Consider the following 24,291-nt stretch of genomic DNA (forward strand, 5'->3'; position numbering starts at 1 on the left):
AAACCACACACACAAACTCACTCTCCTGCTGGTAATAGCTCATCCAAAGTGACCACTCTCCCTACAACGTGCATGAAAATCAAGGTGGGCCATTTCCAGCACAAATCCAGGTTCTCTCACCCCCCCCCCCAAAAAAAACCAAAACCCACACACACAAACTCACTCTCCTGCTGGCAATAGCTCATCCAAACTGACCACTCTCCCCACAATGTGCATGACAATCAAGGTGGGCCATTTCCAGCATAAATCCAAGTTTAACCAGAACGTCGGGGGGGGGGGTAGGAAAAAACAAGGGGAAATAGGCTACCTTGCATAATGACTTAGCCACTCCCAGTCTCTATTTAAGCCTAAATTAATAGTATCCAATTTGCAAATGAATTCCAATTCAGCAGTTTCTCACTGGAGTCTGGATTTGAAGTTTTTTTGTTGTAAGACAGCGACCTTCATGTCTGTGATTGCGTGACCAGAAAGATTGAAGTGTTCTCCGACTGGTTTATGAATGTTATAATTCTTGACATCTGATTTGTGTCCATTTATTCTTTTACGTAGAGACTGTCCAGTCTGACCAATGTACATGGCAGAGGGGCATTGCTGGCACATGATGGCATATATCACATTGGTGGATGTGCAGGTGAACGAGCCTCTGATAGTGTGGCTGATGTTGTTAGGCCCTGTGATGGCGTCCCCTGAATAGATATGTGGACACAGTTGGCAACGGGCTTTGTTGCAAGGATAGGTTCCTGGGTTAGTGGTTCTGTTGTGTGGTGTGTGGTTGTTGGTGAGTATTCGCTTCAGGTTGGGGGGCTGTCTGTAGGCAAGGACTGGCCTGTCTCCCAAGATTTGAGAGAGTGTTGGGTCATCCTTCAGGATAGGTTGTAGATCCTTAATAATGCGTTGGAGGGGTTTTAGTTGGGGGCTGAAGGTGATGGCTAGTGGCGTTCTGTTATTTTCTTTGTTAGGCCTGTCCTGTAGTAGGTGACTTCTGGGTACTCTTCTGGCTCTATCAATCTGTTTCTTCACTTCCGCAGGTGGGTATTGTAGTTGTAAGAATGCTTGATAGAGATCTTGTAGGTGTTTGTCTCTGTCTGAGGGGTTGGAGCAAATGCGGTTGTATCGCAGAGCTTGGCTGTAGACAATGGATCGTGTGGTGTGGTCAGGGTGAAAGCTGGAGGCATGTAGGTAGGAATAGCGGTCAGTAGGTTTCCGGTATAGGGTGGTGTTTATGTGACCATTGTTTATTAGCACTGTAGTGTCCAGGAAGTGGATCTCTTGTGTGGACTGGACCAGGCTGAGGTTGATGGTGGGATGGAAATTGTTGAAATCATGGTGGAATTCCTCAAGGGCTTCTTTTCCATGGGTCCAGATGATGAAGATGTCATCAATATAGCGCAAGTAGAGTAGGGGCGTTAGGGGACGAGAGCTGAGGAAGCGTTGTTTTAAATCAGCCATAAAGATGTTGGCATACTGTGGGGCCATGCGGGTACTCATAGCAGTGCTGCTGATTTGAAGGTACACATTGTCCCCAAATGTAAAAATAGTTATGAGTAAGGACAAAGTCACAAAGTTCAGCCACCAGGTTAGCCGTGACATTATCGGGGATAGTGTTCTTGACGGCTTGTAGTCCATCTTTGTGTGGAATGTTGGTGTAGAGGGCTTCTACATCCATATTGGCCAGGATGGTGTTATCAGGAAGATCACCGATGGATTGTAGTTTCCTCAGGAAGTCAGTGGTGTCTTGAAGGTAGCTGGGAGTGCTGGTAGCGTAGGGCCTGAGGAGGGAGTCTACATAGCCAGACAATCCTGCTGTCAGGGTGCCAATGCCTGAGATGATGGGGCGCCCAGGATTTCCAGGTTTATGGATCTTGGGTAGTAGATAGAATATCCCAGGTCAGGGTTCCAGGGGTGTGTCTGTGCGGATTTGATCTTGTGCTTTTTCAGGAAGTTTCTTGAGCAAATGCTGTAGTTGCTTTTGGTAACTCTCAGTGGGATCATAGGGTAATGGCTTGTAGAAAGTGGTGTTGGAGAGCTGCCGAGCAGCCTCTTGTTCATATTCCGACCTATTCATGATGACAACAGCACCTCCTTTGTCAACCTTTTTGATTATGATGTCAGAGTTGTTTCTGAGGCTGTGGATGGCATTGTGTTCCGCACGGCTGAGGTTATGGGGCAAGTGATGCTGCTTTTCCACAATTTCAGCCCGTGCACGTCGGTGGAAGCACTCTATGTAGAAGTCCAGTCTGCTGTTTCGACCTTCAGGAGGAGTCCACCTAGAATCCTTCTTTTTGTAATGTTGGTAGGGAGGCCTCTGTGGATTAGTATGTTGTTCAGAGGTATTTTGGAAATATTCCTTGAGTCGGAGACGTCGAAAATAGGATTCTAGGTCATCACAGAACTGTATCATGTTCGTGGGGGTGGAGGGGCAGAAGGAGAGGCCCCGAGATAGGACAGCTGCTTCTGCTGGGCTGAGAGTATAGTTGGATAGGTTAACAATATTGCTGGGTGGGTTGAGGGAACCATTGCTGTGGCCCCTTATAGCATGTAGTAGTTTAGAAAGTTTAGTGTCCTTTTTCTTTTGTAGAGAAGCAAAGTGTGCGTTGTAAATGGCTTGTCCAGTTTTAGTAAAATCCAGCCACGAGGAAGTTTGTGTGGAAGGTTGGTTTTTTTATGAGAGTATCCATTTTTGAGAGCTCATTCTTAATCTTTCCCTGTTTGCTGTAGAGGATGTTGATCAGGTGATTCCGCAGTTTCTTTGAGAGCGTGTGGCACAAGCTGTCAGCATAGTCTGTGTGGTATGTAGATTGTAATGGATTTTTTACCTTCAGTCCTTTTGGTATGATGTCCATCTGTTTGCATTTGGAAAGGAAGATGATGTCTCTCTGTATCTGTACAAGTTTTTTCATGCAGTTGATAGATTTCCACTCCATATGGCTAAATGCAGTGCCTTGCATAATGACAGGTTTCAGAGTAACAGCCGTGTTAGTCTGTATTCGCAAAAAGAAAAGGAGGACTTGTGGCACCTTAGAGACTAACCAATTTATTTGAGCATGAGCTTTCGTGAGCTACAGCTCACTTCATCGGATGCATACTGTGGAAACTGCAGAAGACATTATATACACAGAGACCATGAAACAATACCTCCTCCCACCCCACTCTCCTGCTGGCAATAGCTTATCTAAAGTGATCATCAAGTTGGGCCATTTCCAGCACAAATCCAGGTTCTCTCACCCTCCGCCCCCCCATACACAAACTCACTCTCCTGCTGGTAATAGCCCATCCAAAGTGACCACTCTCCTTACAACGTGCATGAAAATCAAGGTGGGCCATTTCCAGCACAAATACAGGTTTTCTCATCCCCCCCCCCCCCTTTTCCCAAAAAACACACACACACACAAACTCACTCTCCTGCTGGTAATAGCTCATCCAAAATGACCACTCTCCCTACAATGTGCATGATAATCAAGGTGGGCCATTTCCAGCACAAATCCAGGTTCACTCACAAACTCACTCTCCTGCTGGCAATAGCTCATCCAAACTGACCACTCTCCCCACAATGTGCATGATAATCAAGGTGGGCCATTTCTAGCATAAATCCAAGTTTAACCAGAACGTCGGGGGGGGGGTGGGGTGGGGTGGGAAAAAACAAGGGGAAATAGGCTACCTTGCATAATGACTTAGCCACTCCCAGTCTCTATTTAAGCCTAAATTAATAGTATCCAATTTGCAAATGAATTCCAATTCAGCAGTTTCTCGCTGGAGTCTGGATTTGAAGTTTTTTTGTTGTAAGATAGGGTGTTGTACACCCTGCACACAGCCTTGCACGTCCTTCCCTGGCTGCAGGCCTGGATAACTGTCTGTGGCAGGTGCTCAGTCCATCCCAGTACTTCCTTCTGGGACAGCTGCCTGGCAAATCAGCCTGTGCACATGGACCACACAGGAGGTAAGTGGCTGTGGACTGGCACGGGAGGATGTGGTCAGGGGAACAGTGGAGAGGGGAAATGCAGCACAGATGTCGGAGCTGCATGGTACTGCTCCCTGAACTCTCCAGGCTGTGCCCTGCTGGGGGTATGCGCTGTTGAAGGAAGGAAGTGCTGGGACATACTGAGCCCCAACCTTTGGAGAGTTCAGGGAGAGGTATGGTACAGCCCCAAGGGTCACCAGCATCTCTGATCCCCAGAGAAAGCCCCAGCATCCAGACTGCAGCTTCCATCCCTGCTGCTGCCCTGCCTGCAGCCAGGCTTACAGGACTGCGGCCAGGAAAGGCATGTCCAAGCACTTCTTTCCCTGGGTGCTACCTCAGAAACCTGCCTTTCACTTATTAGCAACTGACAATAATACAGTACCAACTTTTTGCTGGCAACCAAGGGATTGCTAGTAAGCGGAATCTACTCTCCGTCAGAAAGTAGAAGTGAAAAGTGCACAATTCATTGCTCTTTAGTGCACCTTTAAATGGCTGCCTTTCCCCCTCTGGGCCCAATCCTGCTAGCCATGTTCACATGAGTAGTCCCGTCGACATCAAGAGGACTAACTGTGTAAAGCTTTCAGGAGCAGACTCTTTGGCTATTTTATTAGAGATCCTATTTTTATATGGCTGAAAGAACGTCTCTTGTCCAATGAAACATGTTTTCAGTATTATTTGTGCTGTGGTAGTACCCAGGACCCCACCATGCAGGGTGCTGGTTCACATTTACTTGCATTTATACAATAATAACCGGAAGAAGGGTACAGTCACATAGAGTTATTATTGATGTGCACAACTAGATGGTCCCAAATAATCTAAAGATTAAAAAAAACCAAATAAATAATAAAATCAGCTTTCCCCAGCTGCTGTCCCACCTAGCCATTGTTTGCTGTCACACATAAAGGAAGTCAGCCAGAAATCGTTCCTTGAGGAGGGATTTGAAGGATGAGAGGGTAATGGTCTTTATAATGAAAGCAAGCGCCGAGATACCATATGTTACCCTGAAATAATTATACCAGCTATTTATACTACTTTTAACTACAGATTTGGAGACAGTTTTATTGCATTAAAGATGTGGAAGCCCTGGTATAACTTCGCCTGCCGGACACTCACCAAGCTGCTGTTTTGAGTCCATGTGCTTTTAAGCTTCCTGAGTCTAAGCAGAGTCCAGGCACTGCCTTTGGATCACTGGCCACATTCTGGATGTGCAGATCTTCCAGCTTACACTACCTCCTGAAAGTTCAACTGCCTACACCCTAAGTTTTGTGCTAGCTCCCCCAGGTTCTCCAGTATCTTAAGCATAGCCTTTCCCAGAGTGCCAACTTTGAGGGAAATCTAGTTTACATTCACCTCTCTAGGTATACGATAGTTGAAACACACAATGCACAGGCTTTGAAAAAGTTCTCAAACTAGTCACTCTTTACTACAGACAGCACAAGACATATACATATCTAGACAAAACAATACAACATCTGCACACCATCCCTGCCTCAGTTTCCTCAGCTCTCGAGCATTCTTTGGGATTTGGCTCAGTATTTGTTTCTGGAGTTTGGGATCCTTCCTCTCTCCCTGCTCTCCTGAACGTGGCTTCTCCTTTGGAACATGGAATCTCTATGATCTCTTCTCCCTCTCTTTCCTCCAGCCAGCCTCCGTTGACCTTGGCTGGTTCTACAGTCAAAGGTCCCCTTTGCTACAAAAACAAGTTCTGTTTGTTCCCCTCTCCTGCCCAAGCTTCTCCTTGTGTCTGACTCCCTCTGAGTATTTAAAGGTATTACCACCTGGTTTCTTTGGTTTCCTGTTAAGGGATTTTTCCACTCTTCAAACCTTCTTCCCTTCAGACAACCTAGGCAGAATTAGTTCTCACAGCTCAGACACGGTCAGGTGCCACAGGTCTCAAAGCCAGGCCTGCAGGGCTGTTGAGCAGCAGCCTTATCTTCTGTGCCATTGAGCTAGAAGGGTGGACAACAGAACTGCTGCATATACCTCATCACAGAAGCTACACCCACTGACTCACCATGGTCAGACGGCTAACAGCCGATTGGACACCACCGGGTACAAGACTTCCTGTCCCATTCCTTGTCTGAGCAACTAGTCATTAGGCCTGTTGATGCGCAGACCCCTGACACCAGGTCCCTGCTTCCTCACCTGGTTCCTGCTATCTACCATGCCTTGTTCCTGTTGCCTGCTTCCTTGCCCTGACCCAGTTGCAGACTGATTTTGACCCTTGGCGTGGCTTCTGACCTCTGGTGTGATCACAGCCCTGTCTCTGCTGCTAGCTCCAACCACTAGGTCACACAGCTCAGGTTTTGGGCTCTGCCAAGCACCATCCTTAACATACTCATTGTTCAGCCAGAGTTCAGTTGTTAAAGTTAATGATTTATTTTATCTGTTCTGTAATTTCGTCCAGATGGGTGTGTTTATGAGAGTGAGAGAGATGTCATGGACCCTGGCAGCCCATGGTAGACCTATTTCACGTTGCAGCACTCAATGATACAATATCATAAAATTAACCAGAATTTATACATTGTACACAGAGTTTCCCCAAATCATCTCAACAGATTTAAACCTGGAGGACAGACAGTCGTATTTCTTAATATATAGAAATTCTCTTTCAATAAAAGTTCTCAGATTGGAGAGACACTTTCAACTATGGAATTTCTTGCAGACAGTAATGCTACAACCAGAACTGTTCAGCAACAGACTGGCTCATCTTCCTAACAATGACATTATTTCTGACAGGTAAATATTGGATCATTTTATCTACTAACTCTTTATAGCACTGAGGAAGCAAACAGCACGGATGTCAAAAGCAAATCTGCAAGGAAGTTTCTGCTGAACATTTTATCTAACATTCTCTTGAAAGTAGTGATTTCTGTACAGAATATCATTTTGGATTACACTGAAAAGAGCTGAGATTGATGTGAAGATTAGGAGGCTGTCAGATACAGTTAAATTCTGAAAGGAAAATTAACAACTATCTTTCTCCAATAGGTATTTTATAATTGTGTGTGGTTGAATGGGCTTAGTTTCTGACAAAGAGGCTATAAACAATGCTGATTTAGTAAAATATGATTTTAACAAACATACACCATTCAGCATTGTTTACATGAAGAAAACTAATGATCCCAATGTATTAACAAAACAACCATTGCAATAATATAAACCGTATTATATGACATAGGAACAAATTAACATCTCAGTCCTGCAATGAGTTCCATGCACGTGGGCCCCCGCACCTGAGGAGTTCATAGAGTTTGGGCCTAATACCTATAAAATCTTCAAAAAAAATATTGAAAAAACCCACAAGCGTACACCATACAACAGTTTGCCTGACTAACACGTATAGCATACTCTTTTTGAGCTTTATCTTAGAAGGTGGGAGAAATTTGATATTCAAAATATGATTAGACAGTTCATATACAATTTTCCTCTTCTCTCGGACTTTCCATAGGGTACATGGGGAATTTTGTACTCAAATTACAAAGGAACACTGCTATGTGGAAGAAGGAATTCTAATCACATAAATCTTAAGTATAACTAAGGTGTTCACTGGTAGAGCCACAAAATATTTTATTGAAAATAATTATGTTTTAACAAGAGGAGCCTGAACACTATTCCGCTTTAATTACCTCTCTGGAGAATCATCCTGCTTTTTAAACCCAGGAGGAAGAGCAGGTCCAAAAAAGCCGTCATCGTCATCTTCCCGAGCTCTTTTCTGTTTTCTACAAATACAGTGATTGAGTTTAATAATTACTCTGACATAGATGGCAATTATCTATACTTTAAAGGAAAAAAAAATAAAATGATTTCCAAAAGTCTTACATTATGTACTATCTTGCTGTTACCATGGAAACACAGCATAAGAATCTGAAAATTTGGAGCAATTAAATATTTGTTAGCATAAACCTCATTCTTACACTGCAGTGACATTTTAAAAAAAAATGTTATTGGTGTGCAGAAAGAGAAAATCAAATAGTAAAACACAGTAATGCTGTTTTGCATGCATAAAGTAGTTTTAAACACCAGCATATTTCTTGCTACATTTTTACCATCATTCTATACATTTTGACTAGTACTTTTCCAAATCGAATTTTAGACCGAACAATGAGTACATAAAACCCTGGGGGGAAAGTGGGGAGTATTTACAGTAACGATCATTACATGGAAATCGTATAATGCCCTCTAAGACTCCAATCCTGCAAACACTTTCATGTTCTTAAACTTTGCACATTTGACTAGTCCCATTAAATTTGAGTATGTGCAGTTTGCTGAGATTTGCTATTAAAAAAAAAAAAAAAACCATTTCCACCCTTCAAATCAAAATAATCATATACCCACACTTGTTTAGAGCTTGATCAGGCACAGGAATATTTACACTGATGTCAATGGGAGTCAGACTGGTCCCTATATACAGTATTATGATGACAGCCATGTTACAAATATCTAAGTTAAATAGATAATAGCCTAAAAAGGAGATAAAAATGTTTAAGATAAACAGATAATAGAGTTAACATGAACACTGTATCTAGGAGCCCAAACCAGTTCCCACTGAAGTCAATAGAAAGACTCCTATTAACTTGCCAGAGAATCAGAGTTGGATCAGGCCTACTGGGAGTTGAAAATTGTTCACTATGTCATTGGTAAGCTAATTTTCCCTGTGATCATCCATGTGATCTATAACTTTGATGTTATGACAATCTGAGTATTCTTACCATATACCTGTTCCTAAAACAGGTGCAGTATCTCCCATTAGTATGTTTATATTCATGTAGAGTCAAAGGCCACATTTTTCAAGACTATGCCTAAAGTTAGAAGAGGCTTAATTTTCAAAGATGATAAGCACCTCTAGCTATTAACTTCAATGAGATTTGTGGGTGCTTAGAACTTCTGAAAATTGAGCCACTTCTATTTAAGTTCCTAAATATGGATATAGAAGTCTAAGTTTAGCTATACAAGGTTTGAAAATGTTGGCCTTTTTCTTTTTTTAACCTCAAAATTTCATTTCTACCTCCAATATGCTTCTTAATATACATTTATATTAGGAAACACTAATTTCAAAATTGACAGTCCACTCAAAGTCTACTATAGATGCCATTGCTTATTGCTAGCAAAGATATAGTTTACCAAAATACACTTCCATGAACAGGCCCATCACAGCAACTTTAATATTAGTTATACTAACAAGCTGCTTATTAACTTTCTACAGGGAAACTTGCTGTACTTTGGAAACAGAATTCACTCAATATTAAGTTTTCAGATTTCTAATAAAGTGCCCACCATCCACATCTGTTGTGTATACACACAAATTAAAAGTACAATCTAAAGGTTAAGTGACACGTCAACCTAGACACAAAATTAAAGTGAAATGAAAAATTTAGATTGCACTGAACAAGCCAGTCACAGTCTAAGGAGACACACAGATTAGGTAGCCACTATCACCCTGGAAAGGATGAGGGGACAACGTTAGCAGACTTTATTTTCGTGTGTGCTTTTTTTAGTTGCATAATATAGCCCCTTTCCGATTCTGCATCTGGGCTAATTCAGTCAACTCATTGTATGAAGTGGTCCAATTTCTGCGTATTTTACCAGTGTAAATTACATGAATGACACACAGACTGACTTGGGTACTGGATCAGTGTCCTGCTCCTCTTCAGAATCTCCATTTGCTTCTCTGAGCAGAGGAGGAGACTTGGGGCCTTCATCACGGTCATGCATTTCTGAGCTTTTTTTGTAGCCAGGAGGCAATACTGGACCTGCAACTAAACATGAAGATTTAGTGTGGATATTTTATTAAACACTTTAAATGAATATTACCACTTTTGGCATCATCAAAATGTGTACTTCGCTGGATTTAACTTTATTCAAAACAGTCCTGTCTCTACATAAGCGTTAACAATGATTTAACAAAGGTCCTGACACAGCCGAGCACTAAGAACAAGCTTTAATAATTTGCTGAATAAAGATTGATTTCTTTGTTGAATTAGGGCCTAAATGAATAATTGATATCACAGGATTGAATGGCTCTGACACTACTGGACTTTTTATAATTTCACAATGCATTCTGAGGCATAATCTCCACAGGACCTTTTGAAATTTCAAACACTGATTTTAAGGCAGACAGGAAGGGAAACTTATTTGTCTGGGAAGAGGTACAGTGAACTTTTACTACAGCCAAAGAATTAGAACAAAAAAAGATCAGGTACAATGAAGTCAAATAAATGAAGGCTGAGAGAAAATGACATCTACAGTTAAAGAGCTGTGACCTTTTAAATTATGCAAAATAAACCAGATCCATCTAGAAGCTCAACTTTTAATTGGTTTCAGAGTAGCAGCTGTGTTAGTCTGTATCCGCAAAAAGAAAAGGTGTATTTGTGGCATCTTAGAGACTAACAAATTTATTTGAGCATAAGCTTTCGTGAACTACAGCTCACTTCATTGGATGCATGCAGTGGAAAATACAGCGGGGAGATTTTATACACACAGAGAACATGAAACAATGGGTGTTACCATACACACTGTAATGAGAGTGATCACGTAAGGTGAAAGATTACCAGCAGGAGAAAAAAAAGAAACCACCTTTTGTAGTGATAATCATAGTGGGCCATTTCCAGCAGTTGACAAGAATGTGTGAGGAACAGTAGAGGGGAAAAATATGCCATGTTTATTCCCCCCCCGCACTGTTCCTCACACGTTCTTGTCAACTGCTGGAAATGGCTCATCCTGATTGTCACTACAAAAGGTTTTTTTTTCTTCTCTCCTGCTGGTAATAGCTCACCTTACCTGATCACTCTGGTTACAGTGTGTATGGTAACACCCATTGTTTCATGTTCTCTGTGTATATAAAATCTCCCCACTGTATTTTCCACTGCATGCATCCAATGAAGTGAGCTGTAGCTCACGAAAGCTTATGCTCAAATAAATCTGTTAGTCTCTTAGGTTCAACTTTTATTAGATAAGTCTTAGACAAGGATGAGAAAGATTAAAGGGGACATTACACAACTCATCATTTCTTCACATAACTAAAACACAAAACAAGAACAACATACAATTTACAAAGCAACCACTGATCTGCCTCTCATCTCAGCTTCTTGTTTGCATGGAAATGAAATGAACCAAGACAACAGATCCATGAGTCCACTTCAATACCAGATATTTCTGGTCAGAGTTGTGCATCCCCTCCACCCCCCAAAAAAATTATAAAACGTGATTATGGAAGACACAGGAAAGAGGCCAAGGATTAATAAGCAACATATTATACCGACTACTGTCAATATGTTACCCATTTTGGTTGTTTGATCAGTGTAACTGAATGCATGGCATATATATTTTTAAATAACTGATCAAAAATAGATTTAAGACCCTGAAAGCACCTATGCACATTCTCAACTTTACACAACTTAAATTCAGTGGCATTACACATGTATAAAGTTAAATTTATGTATAAATGTTTGCAGGATCAGAACCTAAATGAGTAAAGTATCCTACAGGTGTGACAGACAATTATAAATGGGGCTGCTAATGCTACCTATTATTAAGGTTGCCCCAAACTCCCCATTATAAGACGCTGTTTTCAGAGACTTAACACTTTACCAAATATTAACCATTTGGGCTTAAGTTTTCCATGCCTGGTGTCTGTCTCGGGCTGAAATATTTGGAAAATTTCAGCCAAAATGGTTCCGCATTTTCTAAGAACAGGGCTATGGAAAAATACATTGGCAGAATTTTTTAACATGGGCAAAACAGTCTTTTCTTTTAACAGATCCTTTGAAGCAGGGACTTAAAATTTGGTGTGAATATGAACTTTGTGTCAAGTAAAAGAAATCTTACTTCTAGCATCTCCTAACTTTTGAATGCTTGATGTTGAAACCTTAATAGTGCCCTTTTAATGTAGTTGTTTAATGTAGTATGTTATATGCAAAACCAATAAGTAGGCATAATGCAGCCAAAAGAATGGATTATTAAATATTTGCTGACATACTGCCTTATGAAAATTACACATAACCAAACTGTGCATGTGAAGTAGCAATTCCATTTCATGAATGTTGACATTAATAAATGGTCGTCTTCACTCTTCTGATTTAAGGTATCAAATTAACCCTTTCTGATGGAATTACAAGATTGAAAGTGCACAATTTTGTAGGTCATTTTCTCTAAAGAAGGTAGGTTACAGAGTAGCAGCCGTGTTGGTTTGTATCCGTGAAAAGAAAAGGAGTACTTGTGGCACCCAAGAGACTAACAAATTTATTAGAGCTAAGCTTTCGTGAGCTACAGCTCACTTCACTGGATGCATACGATGAAGTGAGCTGTAGCTCACGAAAGCTTATGCTCTAATAAATTTGTTAGTCTCTCAGGTGCCGCAAGTACTCCTTTTCTTTCTAAAGAAGGTAGATGCTAAAAAAGAGGTCTAGAAATGAAAATGTCCCTGAGGAAAAGTGAAGGACAAGCTCACACATAAATTCAACTACCAAACAAGTGAAAAAAATACATATTTGAAGAGTTGTTCAGATCAGGTCAAACGAAAAGAAACATCAAGTATCAGTCAAACAAGAGCAAGGCCCAGGAAGGAGCAGCTGGGAAGTGGTGGCAGCAGTGGCAGGTGTGGAATGCTGACATCCTTATCCCCTAGCAAGTTGCACCAGTTCCCCCCATCAAATATCCTCCCATGCACCACAGATGGACCTTTAAACTAAGAATAAAGTAATATTGTTTAAAAATGGTTAACATAATCTGCCTCCGTATAATAACCTTTTAAGATCATTTTACACATGTTAAGTAACCATTTTAAAATTCCTCTAGAGAATTATCTCATAATACTGAATGAGGTTTAGCTTAAACCCATTTATTTGTGCTGCAGACAATGTTTTACAGAATTTGTTGCAAAGCCACTTTAGATCTTTCTCAAGGGCATTCCAACAGCACATAACAATAATACCAGCATCTTGACTTCTTCAGGCTTCTTCAGAACTAGCACAATGTAGATCAGCATAAGCAGCATAAGATATATAAAGCGCTGTATTTTATATTTGTCCGGTGATTTTATGCATTGCAAAACACATTGGATGTGATTTTCAGAGGGGTAATGTGGGTGCTCAAATATGGTTGTAAGAATACTCATAGACAGAATGAATTAAGTTAAATTGTTTTCAGATACATAGTTAAATTTTGTGCTAAGACATAATTTAAGCATCCTCCCCAAAATAAATGAGTTTAAAATATAGTCCTTTCTTAAGACAAATGCAGCAGCAAATAGTGAAGCATGACAGAGCAACCTACTCTAGGTGAACCAAACCCGAGGTATCTGCGGTCTACCACAGATGACAAAATTCAGTTAAAGGACAAGTAAATGCTATGAAACCTTAAATAGACGAAGTGTAAAACCAGAAAGAAGTAGTAAGTCTAAAAAAGTCAGTAGCATTAACAATACCTCCCCGAGGAGAGAAAATAGTAAATTATATGGCAGCTCTGTGTGAGTATAACAGCGCTTCTCAATCTGCGGGTCGGGACCGCAAAGTGGGTCATGACCCCATTTTAATGGGGTCACCAGGGCTGGCTTAGACTTGCTGGGGCCTGGGGCTAAACCCCGAGCCCCACTGCCCAAGGTTGAAGCCCAACAGCTACAGTCCTGGGCAGTGGGGCTCAAGTTACAGGCGCCTGCCTGGGGTTGAAGCCTTTGGGTTTCGGCTCCCCACCCCCGCCTGGGGCCCAGAGGTCGGGCTTTGTCCTCCCTCCACCCCCACCTGGGGCACCAGGGCTCAGGCGGGCTCAGTCCCTCCCCTCCTGGGGTCGTGTAGTAATTTTTATTGTCAGAAGGGGGTCGTGGTGCAACGAAGTTTGAGAAACCCCGATGTAAAATATCCTAGAACACAACTACAAGAAAACAGAGTGGTTGTGTGTGTTTATCTTTGACAGGCTACATGAAATCATCTGAAAAATGGGGTGCAGCACCAGGCAAGTTGCAACTGTGGCCCTCAATGCCACAAAGAAAAAAAGAAATCACTTGCATTAGAGCTCACAGAAAATCAGCGGTTGTGCAACGAGCAGCTTGCCTCGGCCTTAGCTGTAGCAGGGCAGGAGCACCCAAGAGAGAGGGGTCACTTTGCCGCACAGCCGCGGCGTTCAACCGCTTTTCCATTTGCGGACCCCGAGAACGTTTCGAAGGGAGGGGCGGACCCCGCCGGCTGGAAACCGCCGCAGGAAGCGCCACCCGGCCGGCCAGCGGGCAAACAGCCCCCTGCGGGGGTTTGCTAACGGGTCCCGCGGGGCGGCTCGGCCCGGCCCGCGCAGGCGGGAGGGCGCGCTGCTTCGGCCAGCACCGAGCGGCGCCGGGGCTACCCACAGCCCCCGGCTGGGACCGGACTGAACCGCTCTGAGGAGCCCCCGCCTCACGGCTGTACTCCCGGGCCGCGCCCAGGTGCCGCTTAAACCCTGGCGCCGGGGCGGCCCGGCCCCCTAACGCGTGCTCACCCTGGCTGAAGTCCTCATCCGGGTCCGCCTCGGCACAGCGGGCAAAGCCCGGGGGCAGCGCCGGCCCCATCAGCTCTCGGGCCATGGCACAACAACGCCGCCGTGGGAGGCGGAGGCGCATGCGTATTGCGTAGCGACCCGTGCGGCCCAGACAAACCCACCAGCGCACAGGCGGCTGACGGTCTCCATGGCCCTTCCGGCGCTGTGCGATGACGTTCCCCGGTCGTGCGGCCGGCGGGGTTCCGCACGCTGGCTTTGGGGCGGGGTGTTTACAGTAGTGCCGGAAGTGACGTATAATGCAGTGGCCGCCTGCGTCCCCCATGTGGAGGCAGCCGCCACTGGCAGTGGCAGTACGGGAGGCCGGAGGAGTCTGTTCGGGCCTGACATGAATCCATTCGCCTGGTACCCACCGCCTCCCGTGTTCAGGCCACCTGTGTTCTGCCCGCCCCCGGGGCCCCCCGCCTGGGACCCCAGCTTCTGGGCGCCGCCGCCTGGGGATTATCCGCCGCCTGGCGCATGGTACCAGCCGACAGCCCCGCACCCAGGTAGGGGAGACCCCCGCGGGGGCAAGAGGGAGGGGCTTCTGCACCTGGGCCGGATATTCCCCCTCTCCCTGTTCTCACAACGACCACCCCCCTCCGAGGGGCTCCTGCCTCGTTTCCCCCGTATCCATCCTTCTGCAGGGGGTTTCTCCCCAGCTGCGTCTCGGGGGTGGGGGGTGCGGAGGAGTGGTCTTGAGTGCTGCAGCCCTGCTTCTCACGTGCACTTTGGCTTGCGGATCTGCTTAGGTGGTTGTTGCTTTCCTGTAGTGCTGGCTACTTCTTGCTTATGACTCAAAGAAGGACGAGGTAGTTCCCACGCTCTTTCCCAAGCTTCCCAATCCTGAAACTTAAAACCAGGTTTTTGCCTTTTATTTGCCAAAGATTTGGTGATGCTGTAATATATCTCCAGGGAGGCTGTGTCCTTTTGGGGTTTGCCATGTTGATGATGATATTGAAAAAACAAACCAAAACATTCCTGTTTTATCTGCACTTTTAAATAATAATGAATCAGTATTTTAGATTTTTTTTTTTAAGTGGTAGCACTGATTTTCAGGCAGCTTTTTAAAAGGATTGATAGAATAAGGGAGATCCTGAGAAGTCTCAACAATGACGTTTAGGACACCAAGGGATATAAGATAACAAGTAGTGTAATAGTGTGATTACACAGATGAGGTAAGGAATATCAGATGGATCAAAAACTTCCATATTTCGGTTTTTCTTTAAAAGATTTTTGTAAGGTTATTTCAGTTATTTAGAGTGCACTCTTTTCCCCAAATATAATATTGAAGAAAGTATTAAACAGCTATGTGTAATTTCATTTTTCTTGTAATTTTATTTATTGAAGGTGGAAATTGCCATTTTACCCAAGAATGGCAAGCTGAACAAACACCTGCATTTTTTAAACATTCTCCAGGTGGAAACTTCAAGCAAAAGGTACTTATTATAGCTATTACGTGGAGTTTAGTAACTCAGTTGTACTTCTGGGATACAGTACTCTTAATCCCACCACACCGGTTAGGGTTATGTTATAACGTATGTTAACCATTATGTTATAAATGAGAGCATTCCATGATGAGACAAGTTTGCAAGTCCTGGATTCGTTCAAGGGAGGTATGCTCTAATCAACTTATTGAAATCGTACATTGTGCACATGATTCTATTGTTGAGACGTACTAACCTTGCAACAGCCTTTATTTCTGGTGATGAAGCCACTTTGGCATTTTGGTTACGTTGGCAGTGGTGACACTTAGTAAAAAGATGTTACTTGTAAACTGAGCACATTTGAGTTGGAAACTGCAAGATATGGAACATAATAATTTGATCTTTTTAGTCATTTTTCTGTCTAGATTATGTATCAAATGTTTTGACTATTGAAATTCCAGCTAAAATAATTTAAATATCTTCCTGAAAGCATATTCCGGCATATTGGTTTCTATTTAAAAGAAAGTGTAACTTATTTTTTGAAGAAATGAACATAACAGTGTTACTCTTTTAACAGAACAAAAGGAAAAAAGAACCAGTTTTCTCTCATTATTGTGATACTTGTGATCGTGGCTATAAAAACCAAGAAAAATATGATGAACACGTTGCACAGCACACACAGGTTAGTTTAAATAGGCGGGAAAGTTTGTCTTATAAAACAGCTTATATTTACAATATACAGCCATACCATTTTGGACTGTGGTTTCATAATCTAAGCAGGTGTTGGTCCTAGTCAGTGCTTGAATGGGAGATCACCAACAGAAAATCACGTGCTACAGGCAGTGTTGGTAGGTGGCACTTTCTTTGGAGTCCTCTCCTTCACTGACTCCAAATAGTGCAGGGAGTCGCTGTGTTGCTACAGGTGTGCTTTTTTGATTTAAGATGTAAAATGGAGGCCCTAACTGAGTACAGAGGTTCTGCCTGTACTTATAGGCGTTGGGGTGCTGGTCATGTAGGTCTTTGATTCATAATGGTAAATGTAAAATTGGTAGTTAGTAGTTGAAATTATCCATGGTATATGAACTAGTCATACAATTTTGCGTGTATTACTGAAGTCTTTGGGGATGACGCTACTAGAGGGATTTGCCTTGTTTTGGCCACTATAGGTATCCAGTACAGCATGAACCTAACAGGTGTTGACAGTGTGCTTGTGCTGTTTGCATCCAATTTGAAATGCTGAAGGTCTTCTGCCCTAGAGCAGGGCTGACTACAGTGTGTACAATTTAGGCAAGTCCTCTATGTTGGGGCTAAGACTAATTCTCGGATGCCAGCTGCCCCAATTTCTGCATGAAATGGTGGAAGGTCTTCACTGCTATAAACTGTTGAGTGCATTCTGAATCCTAAGGTGTTATCCTAAATGAGTACTGGGGAGAATAGATATTTTAAAACGTAGTGAACATAATGTATAACTCTTACGCCACTTAGTAACTGAATGTCTCCTTTTTAAAATGTAATTCTTAATGCTGTAGTATTGGTACTTAGCCTTTTACATTTTCAAAGCTCTGTGCGAGTAACCGAGACGATGCTGGCAGTTGTTGTTTTGTTTCACCATTCAAGAAAGTGATCTACTATGCAGTGGTATGCAGTGTAGTTAAAAATAAGTGAGCTACATCTTGACTCTTTTTGTGTGTAATTCCATTCAAATAGTGTCAGAGTATTTTTCTTCTCTTTCAGTGTGCAGAAGATGGTTGCAGTTTCAGTGCACATGAGAAGTTGGTTCAAATTCACTGGAAGAATGTAGGTACCCCAAGCTGCTTCAAAAATTGAGTCCATGAAAATTGTAGAATTGATTATTAGCTTCTCCTCTGGCTGTCTTTATACATTTTTATATTTCTTTAGAATGACAAAGTCCAGTCTCAGCCTTAAAAACTGACCCTCAGTCCCATGTTAAATATGAAAAGTATGTAAAAGATAACATAATAGAAATAACAATCACCATGTTTCATTTTTAGTCTTCTCATTTTCTATATGTTACACCCAACTTCTGCAATGTCTGTGTTTTTTTTTTAAAGTTGCAGAGTTTCATGTAATTGCATAAAGGGAATATTCAGTCACATTTTGTAATGCTTCTGAAAACTTGTCCTCCCTAGATGCATGCTCCTGGTGCTAGAAGAATACAATTAGATACTCCAGAGGAGATTGCTAAATGGAGAGAGGAAAGAAAAAGGTGAGTAAGCTTCAGAGACTGTAAGTTGTAAGAGGCTTTCAATTCCAAAACTTCTCATCACTCTCGTGCACTTTTTCCCTTGGGGTTCCTAACGCTTAACTTAATTATTTCTTTAATGCTTTGGGGGGGAAAAGATTCAAACTCTCAAGTTACGCCAGCAAGAAAAATGTATGCCTCAATCTTTAAGATGCATTATTTTGTCTTTAGATAACTCATACTGTTTTTACATATCATGTTTAAAGCTCAGATTCCTGAAATGAGAAATGTGTGCTGGATGAAGTTGGAAATAGTTGGGTCTGAAATAATGAAGATGTGAACATCTGAATATGGTGTACTCACCACCGCTATAGTATACTTCATTGGGTGCAGACGTCCAGAAATTGACAAGTAATTTCTGTAGACTTTAAATTTCTACCTAACATTCTTTCTAACCTGTATCTCTTGATTATCATACAGCAAGCTCTGCTAATTCATAAACAGGGGTGTGCGCAGACATTTAAATTTGACCACTTTTGGAGGGCCACGTTAAACACACACAGATGAAGCGTTCGTATGCTGTCCACCCTCTCCCTTCCCTGGCAATTTCTCTGGACACCTCTGGCAGGACGCCTCTGGTGGGGATGCCCAGCAGGGAGGAGGCAGCGGCTCCCCCTGGCAGCAGCACTCTCTGTGTCCCTGCAGCCGTAGGGTGGAGGAAGCAGCAGGGTGGCTGGCTGCAGGCTGAGCTCCTCCTCTCCCCAGCCGTGCAGCTGCTGCTGCTTCTTCCCTACTGCTGGAGTCCCTGCATTGCTGCCTGCTTTGCAGACCACCTGTTGAGGTGACTCGGGGGTGGAGGCAGCAGGGAAGGAGAAGCAGCAGCTGCAGTGGGCGAGGGAGAAGGAGTTCAGCCGGCAGCCAGCCACCCTGCTACTTCCTTCACCGGGCTACAGGGACACATGGAGATTTTTTTGGGGAGTGTGTGTGTGGAGGGCGTTCCCTTCTTGCCCCCCCCCCCCCCCCCCCCGTGTATGTCCCTGTTCATAAAGAGCATTTATTCAAGGATGAGTGCTGCTCGGTACCTCTTTCTACTACAAAAACCTTTTCCCGTTTGTAATAGCGTAAAGCACTTTAAATCAAAAGGTATAAGAGATTAAGCTGATTAAGCTTATTCTGTGGCTAATGCATTTATGGGAATGACCAGTTCCTCATCTGTGAAATGGAGATAATGCCTACACTCACAGATAAGCTGAAAGAAAAACAGCTGGATATTTGAAAACAGACACTGTACTGGTCTGAACCTGATCCTACTGAATTTTCAAAGATCAACAGGTTGCAGCTGATTAATAGTTCAGGTTATCACAGATGTTCTAGATTTTGTTTCTCTGACTGCAGTTGTGTGTTATGAACATTTTATATTTATATAGGTGTATAATGTCTCCCTCTCCCTTACTTTTATTTTATTCATTATATATATGAGAGAGAATTTGTGGTAATGCTTTATAGCATTATATTAGAGAGGTGGGTTTTATTACTGCACTTCAGAAGCAAAACTGGCTCCAGCTTGCAGCCATATTGCAATTGGCTATGATATTACTAGATTGCATAAGAATAGGCCTGGCCGTTGCTTGGATGGGAGATACCCCAGAGAGTCCATGGAAGACATCTCTTATGCACATAACTGTAGCTCTTTCATGTTCTGCAGAACATCTTGTGTGTCCAGAACTGCTTCTCCCCTTCCTACCCTGTAATAGTCACATGGAGGACTTTTTTATTCAGATGTACTGACATTAAAATCCTGCAATAAAACAAAGTAAGCATGAACAGACTTTGTGTGGAATGGGTCAGTGGATTTGGTGTAGGACGAAAGAGGTACCGTGGAACTGGGGAGATAAGGTGGGCACTGGGATTGAGTTACTGGGCTGGAAACCGGTGGGTAGGCTGGCCAGGGGGTGCAGGGAAACCCACTGCTCTGACCCTGTGCCTTCTGTTCTCCCACATGGCTCTCTAGTTTCTCCTTCTGGAGACATACTAAGAATTGCCTGCACACTGTCTTAATAGACCTTGGCAGGTTTATTATCAGTTCAGGACTCACCCCTAGTGAATCAAAGGAGGTTTGCCAGATGGAGGAGATCTTCCCTTCTCTGTGGTAGATCTACAAGCTCTACTTGTCAGGATACTGCCTCCAAGCCTCCCTCTCTCACCATGTCTGTCATAACAGTAGCAAGGAGGGGGCAGGGGGAGAGGGAGGCCCAGTGACAAGTTTGTCTGACAAAGGGGACTGTATATCTGTGCTACAAAGGGAGCAATTTTTCTAGGAAAATCTATGGCCTGACAGACTTTGGCAGGTAAGATGATGTGAAGTCATGTTGGCAAGCTTTGAATTTTCTGAAAAGCTAGGGGTAAGGATGTTGGGGTGTGGGGGGGAAGGAGGAGGTAGGGACTCTTGCCAGAGAGACACAGGATAGCAGGGATTCGGTGCTAGGGAAGCAGTCTGGCCGCAGAGAGGAGCTAAGATGGGTAGTAGAGACAGCACTGGAGAATAGAAGTTCTTTACAAAGATGTAGAGTTCTTTTTGAAATAAAACAGTTACAGTGAAGAAGCTTGGTATTAAAGTTTCCGAAATAACCTAATGTTGTGACCTGCAGCCTAATGCACTGGTGGGTGATAATTCAGATACGTCTACACAGCATTCTGGAGCAAGCAGGAGTGAGCCTTCCATCCCGGGTTGACAGACTAGCTGCATTGCTCTAGCTGTCTAAAAATAGCTGCATAGACAGCTTTCTGAAGCTCGGACCCTGAAGCCCAACCCACCCCCCAAACCCAGGTTTCAGCACCCAGTTCCAGCCCAAGTTGCAACTTCAAAGCTCTGTCTACACAGCTATTTGTAGAGTGCTAGCACAAGCCCCACTAGCCCAGTGCTAGGAGTCTTGCTCCCATGGGCTCCAAAATGCTGTGTAGATATACCCTTCGAGTTTGTTGCCTCTTTGAGTGTGAGGAGGTCCAAAATAAGATTATCTTCCTTTGTTTTTTACATAAAGTTAGAAAATTGACATTTGTCCTTCTTAGTGAACTCATCTTGGGAACAATCAATGCAAGGTTTCCTGCTCATGTGAAGTATTTAAACCCCACGTTAAGTGGAAGAAGCAACATAACCTTATCTATGAAGCCACTACGGTGCCTCTATAAGGCTTGACTTTGTGCATTAATGACTTTTGTATGGAAATGTACAAGTGGTTTATCTTCAGTGTAGTCTTGATTATAATCCCGATATACATTTGTTGCAAGGAGTATGAGTTTAAGACTTGCTTCGTAGCTGTCACCCAGAATACTTTGTCACATGAAAACAAAGTACATAGCAGGAAATAGATCAGGGGTGGCCAACCTGTGGCTTCGGAGCCATGTGTGGCTCTTCAGAAGTTAATATGCGGCTCCTTGTATAGGCACCGACTCTGGGGTTGGAGCGACAGGCACCAACTTTCTAATGTGTCGGGGGGTGCTCACTGCTCAACCCCTGGCTCTGCCACAGGCCCTGCCCCCAATCTGCCCCTTCCTGTCCCCTCCCCTGAGCCTGCCGTGCCCTCGCTCCCGCCCCTCCCTGAGCCTCCTGCACCACAAAACAGCTGATCAGGAGGTGCAGGGAGGGAGGGGGAGGTGCTGACTGGCAGGGCTGCTGGTGTGTGTGAGGTGCTGGGAGTGGGGTGGGGGAGCTGATGGGAGGGCTGCTGGCATATTACTGTGGCTCTTTGGCAATGTACACTGGTAAATTCCAGCTCCTTCTCAGGCTCAGGTTGCCCCCCCACCCCCAGGAAATACATGTTTTTGTCTTAAGAGCCCTCTTGTGGTGAAGTGCTAATAGAGTTCTGGGAAAAAAGGAAATTTTCCCACAATGATTATAGCAATTTTTAGCACAAACTGTGGAAACGTTCTGCTGCATCAACAACACTAGACCGTCAATTTTTCTATTACTAGTTCAGTTTTTTTAAATATTTTATTTGTCAAAATAACACAATATAATCATGCCAGTTGCAATTATTTTGGTACTTTATTTCAAAATATCTGTCAGCAAGTATGTCTGTAGCAATACAGACCAAAAAACAAATTCTGGTAATTTTTTTTTTTTTTTTTTGACAGATTCTTTACGAGGTATATTAATACAGAACTTTGTGTAATTCATTTAAATTATAATACAGAACTGTATTTCCTGCACCTGTCAGAAGCAGTGCAAAGGCTTGGGGGAGTCAGGGGTAACAGAGGAGCTGAGGGAGAGGGAAGGAGCCTAGGAGTGAACCTGGAGGGTGTTGGGTGGGAGGTTTTCGTTGGGAGGCAGGGGAGGATTGTTCATGTGTTGGGAAGCCTCCTGTCCCCTCATCCCCATGGGTTTCTGCAGCCCCAGGCTCAGCGCTGTCACCCCACTAGCTCCTGAGCCCATGCTCCAGTCTGTCCCCCCACTAACCGTTCTGAATCCCAGTCTGTGACCCCCACAGCAGCTCTGTGTGCCCCGCCCTGTCCTAACCTGGCTCAGCAGGCAGGATGCTGTGATGAACTCTTCTCCTGGGGGAATTCTGCAGCACTGGGCATAGAATTGTGTATTTTCCCCACATAAAAAACATTTTTCCTAATTGCTGCAGTTCTTTTGCTCCCCAGAGGCCACTGTAGCGCTAGAACAGCGGGCATGAATGCAGCTGGCTTTTCTGGCGCCACAGCGGCCTCTGGTGGGCAAAAGGCGGAACAGCACTGCTTGGCAAAATGTGTTTTGTGAGTGAAAATGATATTATGCGAGACAGATGAATTCTGCGCATCCACAGATGTGCGGAATTCCCCCAGGAATAACAGTTAATGGGGAAAAAACAAGCTTAACTTTTGTCTAATAACTTTAATGACTGTTAGGTGCTGTAGGTACCAAAGCTTCCTCTTTATCCTAAAGCAATTCAAAAGGATTTCTTGGCTCACTTCCATGTTACCTGGAATTTGGTGTTAGGGCAAACTGGCTTTCTTTTTCAGCAAAGCTTCTAGAACCTTCCCCCCCACCCCATTATTAATAAGTGTTGCAGAGTTCATTAAATAGAAATATCTTTAAATGTAACCTATGATATTTGTAGCCCTTGACTAATTTTTGTGGCACTAGGATAGCTCCAAATAAAAATCTAGTATTTTAGGATAGTTGAAAATTAATAGTGGGTTTTTCACATGCAACTCCTTTCATCACTTTGATTCAAAAAGTCTCCTTTTGGGGGAATATTTGTGGGCAAATTTCCAACTTGTGCTGATGTCAGTTGTGTTTGCTTGTACAGCAAGACTCCCATTTTGTTTGTAGTTATACTTCATCTTCTGTAACGTTGTCCTTGGGAAGGTCAGATAGCAAAGCACAAGGTGTTAACACGCATGGCAAGAAGTACATTGAAACATTCATTTATGTAATGGGATTTAAGCTGCTCATACATGAAGACATGGCTACTGTTTGGCCTACATTAAAAATGCAGTTTGGGTTTTTTTTGTTTTTGTTTTGGATTTCATTACAAAATACTTTGTAGCACAGGAGATGCATTTTGTACATCAGACTAAGTACCTCTACATCAGAAATTAAAGACTGTTTAATTTTCAGTAAAAACAGGAAGTTAACTTACAAGGTTCTATCTTGCTGATGACCAAAGCATGACTAACAGAATGCCCAAGTAAATATTTAATGTTTCTGAATAATACAGTAGAATTTTACTCGTCTGCACCTTAGATTTGGTTTTGAAACTGGTCATCCTGAGAACCAACTTTAAGGTCTTTGTACATTGAAGTAGTGACTGCTGAGTTTGTCCTGTTTCGGGAGAAGACTACAGTGGTGTGCTCAATGGGTGGTGATCTCCTTAGATCTTCTGTGGTGGTTTTTTTTGTTTTTGTTTTTTTTTTTAAAGTTATAGCAGTGATATTACTTTATTGTATTCCCTCAGAATGAAGGCTTCTCCTTTCCAGCTTCTGACGTTGGAGAAGGAAGTGTAACAGTTAGTCTTTCAGAATATAAACTATTTGAGGCAGGAACTGTCACTATGTTTGTAGAATGCTAGGCATAATGGGGCCCTTACTAGTTGCCTTATAGGTGCTATTGCAGCATTAATGTTGTTCTTTTTTCTCTTGTGCTTTACCTTTCAAAAAACAAGTTAAAATAGATTTTTAATGAAGTAGTAATTAATAAATTCTGTGAAAGGGATATT

At 43.1% G+C, this 24,291-nt stretch overlaps 2 protein-coding genes across 2 annotated transcripts in view; one reads left to right on the forward strand and one right to left on the reverse strand.

Moving 5' to 3' along the window:
• The window catches only part of GPALPP1 (GPALPP motifs containing 1), a 40,804-nt gene extending 26,170 nt beyond the window's left edge, over positions 1–14,634 (reverse strand). Inside the window, exons 1-3 of the mRNA XM_074961119.1 lie at positions 14,423–14,634; positions 9,579–9,717; positions 7,588–7,680 (exon numbers count right to left, since the gene is read on the reverse strand). Coding sequence (XP_074817220.1) covers positions 7,588–7,680; positions 9,579–9,717; positions 14,423–14,543 — 353 coding nt within the window. The 5' untranslated portion in view covers positions 14,544–14,634. The remainder of the gene's footprint in view (positions 1–7,587; positions 7,681–9,578; positions 9,718–14,422) is intronic.
• Positions 14,635–14,717: 83 nt separating this feature from the next.
• The window catches only part of NUFIP1 (nuclear FMR1 interacting protein 1), a 31,463-nt gene continuing 21,889 nt past the window's right edge, over positions 14,718–24,291 (forward strand). Inside the window, exons 1-5 of the mRNA XM_074961215.1 lie at positions 14,718–14,967; positions 15,809–15,897; positions 16,463–16,567; positions 17,620–17,682; positions 18,036–18,112. Coding sequence (XP_074817316.1) covers positions 14,808–14,967; positions 15,809–15,897; positions 16,463–16,567; positions 17,620–17,682; positions 18,036–18,112 — 494 coding nt within the window. The 5' untranslated portion in view covers positions 14,718–14,807. The remainder of the gene's footprint in view (positions 14,968–15,808; positions 15,898–16,462; positions 16,568–17,619; positions 17,683–18,035; positions 18,113–24,291) is intronic.

Source organism: Natator depressus, chromosome 1, assembly GCF_965152275.1.
Source record: "Natator depressus isolate rNatDep1 chromosome 1, rNatDep2.hap1, whole genome shotgun sequence".
Taxonomy (NCBI): domain Eukaryota; kingdom Metazoa; phylum Chordata; order Testudines; family Cheloniidae; genus Natator; species Natator depressus.